We start from the raw sequence: 12,176 nt of genomic DNA, 5'->3' as shown, positions 1-12,176 counted from the left end.
ATAATCATGTTGGGTCATGATTTTTCTCCATATTTTTTGGCATGTTGGAGTTTTTTCCTTTTCTTTATTTTGTTTTTTTTTTTTAAAGAGGGGAAACCTTGAACCCAGTTGAGTTTCCCACGTTTGGGGAAATCACAGGGGTCAGAATAGCCTGAGTGCAATTTACTAGTCTCTACCTGAGAGAACATTTTTTGTGATTATGGTTATCTTCCCTGCCACATAAGTATTGGTATGTTGGAATTTAAAAAAAATAATGAAGTATCACTTATATAAGTAGAACAAACAATAAAGCAATTTGTACTTTTGGAGAGAGAAAAGAAAAAAACAAAAATTCCTTTTACTCAAACACAAAATAGGAAGGTCTTTTTGATGAAGACTAAGAGCAAAATTAAAGTAAAATCAAAAGCAAAATTCGGGGCGCCTGGGTGGCTCAGTGGGTTAAGCCTCTGCCTTCGGCTCAGGTCATGATCTCAGGGTCCTGGGATCGGCCCCCGCACTGGACTCTCTGCTCGGTGGGGAGCCTGCTCCCCCACCCCCACCTGCCTCTCTGCCTACTTGTGATTTCTCTCTCTGTCAAAGAAATAAATCTTAAAAAAAGAAGTTTAAAAAAAAAAGCAAAATTCTATAATTAAAAATAATTAAAATTCTTATGCCTCCAATGGCAGTAGACACCAAGCAGATGAATTTTTTTAATTTAAGGACTTATCCTCTAAGCCATTTCCACTGAAAAAACACTGCTTCATTTAAAACACATCTACCATACTACACACATTACTACAAGAGCTGGAGCTAGTTCAGTGAATAAAACAGACAAAACTCCTGCCCTCATGGAGCCTACAAGCTAGTGGGAGAGACAGATGATAATGGAGGTCATCTCTAACAGTTCTGAGACAGGAAAGCAGCCAAGCATTCACCTATCTCATGCAGAACAACAAGAAATATTCCGTAAAGGTTAAAAGTGTGGGTAAGAACTGGGAGGCCTGTGGGAGAATCCTGCTACATCCCTTACTATCTCGTTAAATTATTCAAATGTGCAGTGCTCAGTTTTCTCACCTGTAATGGAATTTACCACACTGAATTATGGGGACTGTGAAATCATACACAAAAACTGCCTGGCACAGATAAATACAAAATACATGTTAGCCACTATTCAGTTCACTGGCTATCTTCTGTCCACTCACATCCCCATACAGCTGACTCCATCACAGCAGCTAGAGTGATTCCAAATGTCACTCCACACTCCCATATGTTTATTATGGAACATTTCAAACTTTAACAGAAGTATAGAAAATAGTTCAATAAACACTGCACTCAGGACCCAGGCTCAATAATCACCATCGCGGTCAATCTTGTTTTCTCCCTACCATTTACTCAAACCCTCTCACTTCAATGACTCTGAAGCAAATCCTAGAAATCATGGTATTTGTAAATATTTCAGTTTGTCACTGTAAAACACAACAATTCTGCCAGATTGTTAAAAATGCAAGTCAGTTCATATCCTTTCCAGTGGGGGATCTCAGCCCTTAAATCCAAAGTCCTTACCATATCTTACATGGGGTCATACAAGTTCTGGCTGCTGCCTATCTTCCTCTCTAATCACCTTCTCTAGGCCTCCCTTGCTCTTTCTGGTCCACTACTGGCTGGCCTTCCTCCAACATGACAAGTGGGCTCCAGCTCCATGTCTTGTACTGGCTCAGTCCTTTACTTACATTAGGTATCTGCTGCACCAATTAGAATTTAAGTTCCATAGGACTAAGCTGTGTATTTTGTTCTTCACTATATTCCCAGGGCCCGACACAATGCTCAGTAGAGTAGGTCTTTGATAATTATTTGCTGCCATCAATCTGGTCATTCTTCCTCCTTTCATTTATTGGATAATCCTATTAGAATGTAGCTCGCACATCTCAAACTAGACCTGTGCCAGTTTAACTCCTTTTTCCAATACAAATTTGTTCTCTTTCTGTAGCCCCTTGTCCATCTTATGGCACTCAAATTTGATGGCCTTTCCAGATACTCCTGTCTCCAACACACCTCCATCTAACTGATTAACAACTTCTTCTAGTTCTACCTACAAAATGTTCCCCAAATTTGTTCCCTAGTCTCCATTTCATCACTACTGTTTTAGTTCACTTGGATTTTTCACTTGGATTACTGCAATAACCTTTAATTGGTCTTATAGTGCTGAGTCCTTACTTCTAACCCATTCTCTATCAACTGCTCTTAAACCTGTTTTCTAAAACACAAACCTGACTATGTCATTTCACTCATTAAAAAACAAACTGGTTATAAACAGCTCCTAAAAATACAAAGATAACTAAATGGCACCCAAAAAAATAAACTTATTTCTTAACAATGTGTTTTAAAGAAATGGAAACGGACTGAATAATATATGAAATTAATCATTATGTTTTGCAAAAATGTTTAAAAATGTGCACGAAATGGACTTTCTAACAAAATGTTACAGTAATAATAAAATACTTGATTTAGGCTGGTCAGAACTATAATGTTTGGCACAGGGTTAATTTCACTCATGTTAAAAAAACAAAAAAAAAGGAATGAATGAACTAGACAAATCATTACTCCCTCAACATAACTTATTACTTAATTAAATAAAGGATCATGTGATAATTCTGTAATCACATTTGGAAAAAGCGTTTTTAGTAATTTTTATTTTTTACAAGCAATTTAGACATAAATAGAAGAGTTGGCTTACCTTGCAAATACCCTGTCTTTATTTGCTTTTTCTTTGCCATACTGAACTGACTGGACTTCAGTTCTCCCACTGAAATACATAAACATGCACAATAATAATATTTTAAAGAGAACACTAAGATAAAACAACACACACGATTATATTACAAGTTCATAAGAGACAAATTTCTAGCAGAGAAAAGGTGGCAGAGGATAAGAAGAAAAGACTGGACTAAATTCCAGTTCTACCTGAATGGATGAAGCTTATTTATGGCTCCAGCATTAGTGAACAACAATGTATTCCATAGACACTCCATTTTCAGATACTCTGTTAGTTGAGAATGACTATCACCCTCACACTATATGTTGGGTCTGTGGTTTAGCTAGTGTCTCTACTACTCCTTGATGAAGGACCTGAAACATGAGGAATCCTGAAGATTCTTAGTCTTTTCTTCGACTTTTCTTTCTTATCTACTGATAATGATAACAGATACGAAGACTGGTTATATCCTCAAATCCTTCCTTGTCCAGACATTGCCAACTCCAGACTCTTGTATACAGGAAGGAACTAAGGACAGAAATATGGTTGCAAACTGAAGCCAATCCGTGTAGCAAGCACATAGTTTATGAGTGGAAACTGAGCCTCCTCTGTGGTAAACCAATGTGTTCAGACCAAATCTGTTACTAAAAACTTGGTTTTCAGAGCATTTGCTACTTGACACATCACATTATTTAAGTGTGAATAGATAAATGTCTAATATATCAAATATAACTATTGAAATATGTAAATACCTAATTCATATAAAAAAAGCCAAATATATGTTTCTTTCTCCCCCTCCCCAAATATAGGTTTCTAAAGCAAAGTAAGCAATTTTAATAACATCTTCTGTGGATAAGTATAGATACATGTAAACAGAATGGTCTATCTGTTCAAGTTTTAATGGAAAAGTCAGAAACCTAACCATGATTTTTAAACTTAGGTACACTGAAGTTTCTTAAGAAAATATATTTCCTGTAAGTAGGATAAAGTATTGGGTATTAAGGAAGGCACATATTGCATGGAGCACTAAGTGTGATGCATAAACAATGAATTTTGGAACACTGAAAAAAATTAAATTAAAAAAGGATAAAGTATACCTGCAATTGTGAGCAAGGTAACAAACTGAGGTTCACTATTGTTTTGTATTTCCACTTTAGAACAACAACTTTAATCCACTGGATGTTTTGGAAGAGAGGTAATAAAGGTTTGTATTTCAGTAGGTTGGTGGAGCAATTAATAAATTCTCTGATATCTGAAATTCCATCTCTCAGTCTAAATAATATATCAACATTTTAAGTCTTAAAAAAGTTCTAGTATTTTTAACCATTGCTTATTATGAAGGAAAAAATATTTATTTAATGCATACCCATTAGGGATAAGACTGTGTCCAGATAAACATTTGTCATGCTGCCATTCCTACCTGAATTACAATATTATCAATCATTTTGACGACTAAAAGGTGTTTTGGATGTTTTAAAAGTATGTAAGGACTACAAACATAAAATTTAACTTTTACAACGATAAACATACATGGTTTACTTATATACACTAATTTAATTTAATGTTAACTGAGTTGTCATAGGCCTCAATCTTCCTCCTGTGCTTGGCTAAGTTTTGTAGGCTTGCTAGTTAACAAACTATTTTCTAGGTTCCTTTGTGAGTTGGTTTTCTATTAGGTTTTACATTTTCTCTGATAGGCGATCAGAAAGTAGAGGGAGTCAAAAGCAGAAGACTGGAAGACACTGGTGGCTGCTGTAACAAGAGTGGGAACAGGATGCTGGGAGAGACAGCACATAGATGGTATGTACCATCCCTGATCAAAGCAGCACCTCTCGGGCAGATCCAGAACCGACTGTGGCAATGGCTCTAACGATAAAGTAGCAGTTCTAGGCTTATGGATTCCGGCCTAGATGTAACACAAGTTTCTGAGCCTTAAGCATGATCCATTTTTCCTGTTTACTTCTCTAAAACTCTCCTTCTTCTCCCTTTTGTTTTGCTAGCCTCTCTAATACCTGTGTAACTGAGTCCCTCAAATTGCTTTTATTTGAAAAATAAAAAGGACTTCCTATGTGTCTGACTGATAACTTACCAGTGAAGAGGATTCAAATGGGACACTATTACTCAAAAGGCTCAAAAGGCATTAACAAGTTGACTTTTGTAACAAAAACATAAAGGCAGAATTGAAATATGGGGGAGCATTAAAGGTTTATATTTCATATTATCCATAATACTGTTCTTTAGGGGTTTAATATTACTATTATTAGAACAAAACGTAAAACTGCACCATAATCTAAAAACACCAAATTCTGATAGTAAGATACTTATTTTTAGGACAATGAGAAAATGACAACTGGTAGAAGAACACAGGTTCATTATAAGTAATTTCAGCAATACAGAGGAGCAAAACGAAAATATTTTTTTAAATCCCAAATTAAAAAAAGAAAATTAAATTAAAAAAAACAATAAACCCACCAAATTTAGCCAGAGTCTTATCCCTAAGAAATAATCTCCATTATCAGCAGGTAAAAACACTCTCTATAAACACTAAAAACACTCTCTATATACATAAAAAATGCTAAAAATAGGGACATAATTCTATTAACACAATGATTATGCTACATATCCCACTTTTAATGAAAACAGTATTAAACTGATTTCCCTTGAACTAAAAGAAGACTGCCATTCACACATAAAGAAAGAAAGATTGGGAAAACCTTAAGGAGTTGGTGTTATAAATATTTAATTTTTGTTAATATGGATTCTCATACTTCCACTAGTCCTTTGCTTCCTCATTTTATTATATTGTTATTTTTACTTTATCAAAGTTTATAGCATTTTAATTTTCTATAGTCATAATTCTGATAGTTGTCAAGGATTAGTTCTACGTTTAAATGACCTAACCTTCATTCTTAGTTCTTTTCCAAGATTCTTTTTTTTTTTTTAAGATTTTATTTATTTATTTGACAGAGAGAGAGAGAGAGAGAGCGAGCGAGAGATCACAAGTAGGCAGAGAGAGCAGGCAGAGAGAAAAAGGGGGAAGCAGGCTCCCTGCTAGGCAGAGAGGCCGATGGGGGGCTTGATCCCAGGACCCGGAGATCATGACCTGAGCCAAAGGCAGAAGCTTAACCCACTGAGCCACCCAGGTGCCCCCAAGATTCTTTTTGAGTTATGTTGACTTATCTCTTGGATGACTTAATTTTCTTAAGGAGGTTTTTTTCTGGATACCTGGCTGGTTCAGTCAGTAAAGCATGTGACTCTTCATCTCAGGATTGTGAGTTAGAGCCCCACATTGGGTACAGAGATGACCTAAACATTAAAAAAAAAAAAAAAAAAAAAAAAAAAATCCCCCAGATGGGCTCAGAGATGTTATATTCTCTGAGGTTTTGTATATTTGATAATGTTTATTGGCTTTAGACTTGAATGGCAGTTTAGTATTTTTCAGTCGCTTTTTTTCTTTAGGACGTGGCAGACAAAGAGTGGCTCACATTATAATCAAAAAGAATACCATAAACTTTATGCCAAAAAACTCGTTAACTTAGAGGAAAGAGATAAATTCCTTGAAAAACATGAACTACAAAGCTCACTGAGAAGAAGAAAACCTGAACTGCTTTATATCTATGAAAGAATTTAAATGTGTTGCTCAAAAGCTTCCTATAAACAAAACTTCTGCCCTAGATGGATTAATTGGTAAATTATGCCAAACATGTATTTTTTTTAAGATTTTATTTACTTGAGACAGAAAGAGAGAATGAGCATGAGAGGGAGCACGAGCATGGGGAGGGGCAGAAGAGGGAGAAGCAGACTACCTAGTAAGCAGGGAGTCCAACATGGGGCTCGAACCCAGGAGCCTGAGATCATGACCTGAGCTGAAGGCAGATGCTTAACCAAATGAGACACCCAGGTGCCCCCTGCCAAACATTTTAAAAGGAAATAATACCATTACTACAGAAACTTTCCTAGAAAATTGAAAATGAGGGATCACTTCCCAACTCATTCATTGAGGCTGAAATTACCTTGACACCAAAACCTGACACTGATATTACCAGAAAAGAAAACTACAGAGCAGTATCTTTCATGAACATAGATGTAAAAATTCTAAACAAAAATTTGGCAAACTGAATAGAACAGGATAGAAAAAGGATAACAGATCATGACCAAATGGGGTTTATCCTAGGAATGTGGGGTAGGGTTAGCACTTGAAACTCAATGTAATTTATCATACAAACAAATTAAAAAGAAAAACCATATCATCTTTGTAATAGTTGCAGAAAAAGCATTTGACAAAAACCAATATCCAATTCTAACAAAAACTTCCAGCAAATGAGATATAGAGGGAACTTCCTCAACATGCACTATATACAGCATCTATGAAGGGCCTACAACTAATACCATACTTAGTAGCAAAAGATTGAGTATCTTTCCCCCCCACCCCCCAAGATAAGGAAAAGACAAGGATATTTATTCTCACCACTTCTATTCAGCACTGTATTGGAGGTTCTAGCTGGGGGAATAAGGAAAGAAAAAGAAACAAAAAGGATCAGAATGGAGAGGAAGAATTAAAACTGTCTTTATCCTCTATGTAGAAAATCTATTGGAAGCTACAAAAAAGCTCCTAGAATAAGTGAGGTAAGCAATGTCTTACTACTGAAATCAGATCAACACTGAAAAGATCAACTGCATTTCTGCTTAATAATGAACAATATGAAATTAAAATTTAAAAAGACCTCAAGAAATTAAGGATAAATTTAGCATGGACCTGTGAAGCTTGTGAATCTGTGGAAGACCTGTACTCTGACAAACTGAGAATAGTAAAAGATAACTTAAATAAATAAAAGATGTATCATGTTTCATGAGTTTGAAAACTCAGTATTTTTAAGATGTCAATTCTCTTGAAATTGATCTATAGTTTCAGCACAATCCCAATTAAAATCCAAGACATGGTTTTTTGTTTGTTTGTTTGTTAAGAAAGAGAGAGAGTGTGTGCATGAGCCAGGAGGAGGCGGAGGTGATGGGTAGAGGGTAAAGGGAAAGAGAATCTCAAGCAGGCTCCATTGCTCTGTGCAAAGCCAATGTGGGGCTCCATCCCACAACCTGAAGATTAGGACCTGACCTGAAATCAAGAGTTGGACACTTAACTAACTGAGCCACCCAAGCGCCTCCCCCAAGAAGTCTTTTTTGTAGAAACTGATCAGCTGGTTCTAAAGTTCAGATGAAAATGCAAAGGACCTAAAACATTTGAAACAACTTTTAAAAAGAACAAAGTTGGAGCACTAATACTACTATATTTTAAGATTTACAAATGAATCCAAAAATAAGTTCACACAAATACTGAAAACTGATGCTCAACAAAGGGGTAAAGGCAATTCAGTGGAAAAAGAAAGGGCAATCCTTCAAAAAATGGTGCTGGAACAACTGTCTATCCATATGCAAAAAAATGAACTTTATATATTTTTGTTTATATTTTAAAACATATACAAAAATTATTTCCAAATGGATCAGAGAGCTAAGTGTAAGAACTAAAACTATAGAAGTCTTTTTTTTTTTTTTAAAGATTTTATTTATTTATTTGACAGAGAGAGAGACCACAAGTAGGCAGAGAGACAGTCAGAGAGAGAGGAGGAAGCAGGCTCCCTGCTGAGCAGAGAGCCCGATGCGGGCCTCGATCCCAGTACCCTGGGACCAAGACCCGAGCCGAAGGCAGAGGCTTTAACCCACTGAGCCACCCAGGAGCCCTAAAACTATAGAAGTCTTAAAAGAAAACAGAGGAATAAATCTTTTCAGCCTTGGGTTAGGCAAAGATTTCTTACATATGATGCCAAAAGAAAGATCCATGAAAGAATACAATGGTAAATTAAATTTCACCAGAATTGTGTACTCTACAGAAGAGGTAACAACAGGCTTGATGAAAATGTAATGGAACTCTCACAGCTGGTGGGTACATAAAATGGTAAAAACCGCCTTGAAAAAATGACTGGCAGTTTCTTGAATCTAGCCACTGCACTCATAGGTATTTAACCAAGGGAAGTTAAACCATATAAATACTTCTCCATGAATGGCCACAGCAGCTTTATTTTTAATAGCTCAAAACTGGAAACAACCCAAATGGGGAAACAAACAGTCACTTCATATCCATAAGCAAGTGAATGGATTAACATATTGTGATATAGCTATACAGTGGAGTAATACTCCACAATAAAAAGAAACGAACTACCAATACAGACAACAACACAGATGAATTTCATCAGAATAATTATAATGAATCAAAGAGGCTGGACTAAAAAGAGTACATAATATATACGTTTCAATTTCTATAAAATCCTTTAAAATGCAAACCAACTTATAGAGACAGAAAGCAGATCAGTGGCTGCGGGGACAAAGAAGGGTAGAAGAAAGAGGTTACAGAGGAACATAAAGGAAAAATGGGGGAAGATATGCTTGCTATCTTGATTATGGTGATGGATTCAGGGATGTAAATCTCCAAACATCAAATTTTAGATGTTAAATATGGTAGCTTACTGTATACCAATTAGACCTTAATAAAGCTGTTTAAAAATATAAAATTTGCCACTATGAGGCCCATATTCCAAGGGCAGTAACAGCTTGAATGGCAGATATTGCTCCTCACCCTGCTAATTTTTTTTTTCTTAGATTGTTCTTTAGTTCGTTTTTATTAACATCTGTGGTTGAAATTATGTCCTGTTTCAGTGATTTTTCTCCAAACTGGTTTCTTTAACTGTCTATTGTACTTGTCATTGTGATTAGATTGTTTGCTGTGGTATAGATTGGGTAAAATCTTTTTTTTCTCATTGTATCTGACACCAATCTGAATTACAGTCAAAGGCAGTTTACTATATTCTATGCATTTCTGTCGCCTAGGAGATATGGTGTGTGTACATTTATGGTACGTCATATTTTCAAGGACAGAGGGAAGGAAGAATTCTGCTAAAGAAAAGTGTAGTCCTTAGATAATAACCCTGATGGTCATTTAATCAATAATTAAGTTTATTGAGGGACTACTACACTATTTTCTCAATGGAGATTTCTTCTGCCCCTCCTGAGATTTAGACAAGGCTTTAAAAATTTTTTTCTTCACTTTCACCAATGATAGAATACTTGTTTTCTCAGTCCGTCCATCTGTCCATCCATCCATCTACCCATCCATCCATCCACCCATCCAAGTAGGCTCCAAACCAAGCATGGAGTGAAGTGTGAGGCTTGAACTCATGACCCTGAGATCAAGATCTAAAGTGGGATTAAGAGTCAGACGTTTAGGGGCACCTGGGTGGCTCAGTGGGTTAAAGCCTCTGCCTTCGGCTCAGGTCATGATCTCGGGGTCCTGGGATCGAGCCCCGCATCGGGCTCTCTGCTCGGCAGGGAGCCTGCTTCCCCCTCTCTCTCTGCCTGCCTCTCTGCCCTACTTGTGATCTCTGTCTGTCAAATAAATAAATAAAATCTGAAAAAAAAAAAAAAAAAAAAAAGAGTCAGACGTTTAATAGACTGAGCCACCCAGATGCCCCATCAGTCTATATATTTTTAAATTTATAAGTACCATCACCTTACTTTTCTCAAAATTGCTTTTAGGAAAGGTACAGAAGAGTTAAATATGACACCACTTAAGAACCTGCTGTGCCATTCTGTGATTAAAGTTTCCTAATTCTGTTTAAGTGTCTCCACTGAATTTGGGAGCTGCTTTGGGGAGGGGGCATATATTTTTAAGAGTATATTAAAAGTTTTATGCTGTTATTTTTTCTGAAATTACAAATTGGGCATTTATAAATGTTTGAGATTTCTGGGGCACTCTCAATATTTCCACATGAATATAAAACATGAATTAATCTAACACATAATGATAAAAGGTTTTATTTACTGAAGATGGAAAATCTTTTTTGAAGCAGAAACAGAAATGGATAACATTTGTTTTAATAAAAGATTATGAATGACTTTGCTATGTGATTCCTACCAGGTTGCACTTAAAAACTAGCTGTCATAGGTCTTTTAAGAATTCCAGAGGCAAAATTAATCAGAACTTCTCCAAATTTAGAATTATCCCTCAAAGACTGTTTCCTTCAGGAAAAATAAAAGCTATCAAGAATAAATAAGATAGTTTTAGGAAAAGGAATCTGGGGTTAATATTCAATGACTAAATGTGAATTTTGCATAATAGGTGCCTGAACTCCTTATAACAAAGGGTTTAACAAACTCATACATAAAAAGCAAAGTATAGTTATTCCCCACTTTTTCAAAGTTTGTGTTACACCACTCTGCTTTTACAAAAAAAAGGGAGAAAAAAGCATTCAGCATTTGTTTTGTAGCAAGCCACTGTAGAGGCTGTGCACACGGCAGTGAGAGTACCCCACCAAGGCCTTTCCAATGAAGCACACTCAGCATCTCAGCATTAAGCCACCAAAGCCACATATTTGAACTGTGTCTTTGATCATCTGTGCTTTATCTCGATTTATTTTGTGCATTTGTTGGTAAGATGTGTCCTAAAGTGTAAGAAAAAAAAAACTATGAGAGGTCATTCTTGGGGTCTGGAAATGCTAAATAATTTTTCCATATAAACTAATGGTAATGGCTTCTTTATGCCATTTGACTTAACAAAAGGTTTCAAAGGAACATTCTACTTTTGGATAGTGAGGGAAACTGGCAATTATATGCTCATGCAGAAGATACTTCTGCTTTTACAAATAAAGATGTCTTAGAACAAAGAAAAATTTTCATGTAAATATTTAACAAAGACACTATGGAATTCATAACGTGTCTAGAATGTAAATAATTAGGTATGACTGATTTACTTTAGAAAATAATGTTATCTTGTTAGAAATACGGTCAATGGAAGAGGTTTCTCCATCTGGTTGGATCACAATAACCTTTAGAACTTTTTGCTGATCTATATACAGGATCCTCACTCCAGAGATTTTGACTCAGTAGGTGTGTATGAATTATACACATAGTATGATTGATTACAACAGGCCTTTAAAAAGTGAAGAAAAATCCAATAACAAAACATTAATGCACAAGCAATACTCACCAGTACCGAAATTTTGAACCTAATGTAAAATAATGTGCAAAAAAATTCTTTTGAGGTGGAAGTGGTCTGTCCAAACGGAAGAATGTGTGATGTTCTACACATGCTTTCCACAAGTTTTTGCATGCTCTGTAATTCACCATATTAAATCCCAATAACGTTTCTCTAGATTCATGCTGTAATAAATGACAAAATGCAGAGAATACCAGAAAGACATCAGGATCTAATGTTCCATTTAGTTTACTTTCTGCAGATAAATATTCTAGCCTTACAAACAGCTAATAATCCTTATAGCACAATACCTTTTTTGCTTATCTAATAAAACAGCAGTAAAATAAACGGAAAGGTTTGCAAAATGTGGATCTCACCTCATTTTGTAATATTACGACTCTTAGGACTTTTATTTTAGAACACAAT

General features: G+C 35.8%; 1 protein-coding gene across 1 annotated transcript in view; it reads right to left on the bottom strand.

Annotated features, from left to right (window-relative positions):
• Positions 1-12,176, bottom strand: part of LOC111159262 (protein tyrosine phosphatase, non-receptor type 4) — a 214,884-nt gene that overhangs the window by 56,314 nt on the left and 146,394 nt on the right. The window contains exons 12-13 of the mRNA XM_022521712.1: positions 11,763-11,935; positions 2,714-2,782 (exon numbers count right to left, since the gene is read on the bottom strand). Of these exons, the coding sequence (XP_022377420.1) occupies positions 2,714-2,782; positions 11,763-11,935 (242 nt within the window). The remainder of the gene's footprint in view (positions 1-2,713; positions 2,783-11,762; positions 11,936-12,176) is intronic.

This window comes from Enhydra lutris, unplaced genomic scaffold (assembly GCF_002288905.1).
Source record: "Enhydra lutris kenyoni isolate GAN:26980312 unplaced genomic scaffold, ASM228890v2 scaffoldscaffold1, whole genome shotgun sequence".
NCBI lineage: Eukaryota > Metazoa > Chordata > Mammalia > Carnivora > Mustelidae > Enhydra > Enhydra lutris.
The sequence above is the reverse complement of the archived record's forward strand: the minus strand, read 5'-3'. Positions and strand labels throughout refer to the sequence as shown.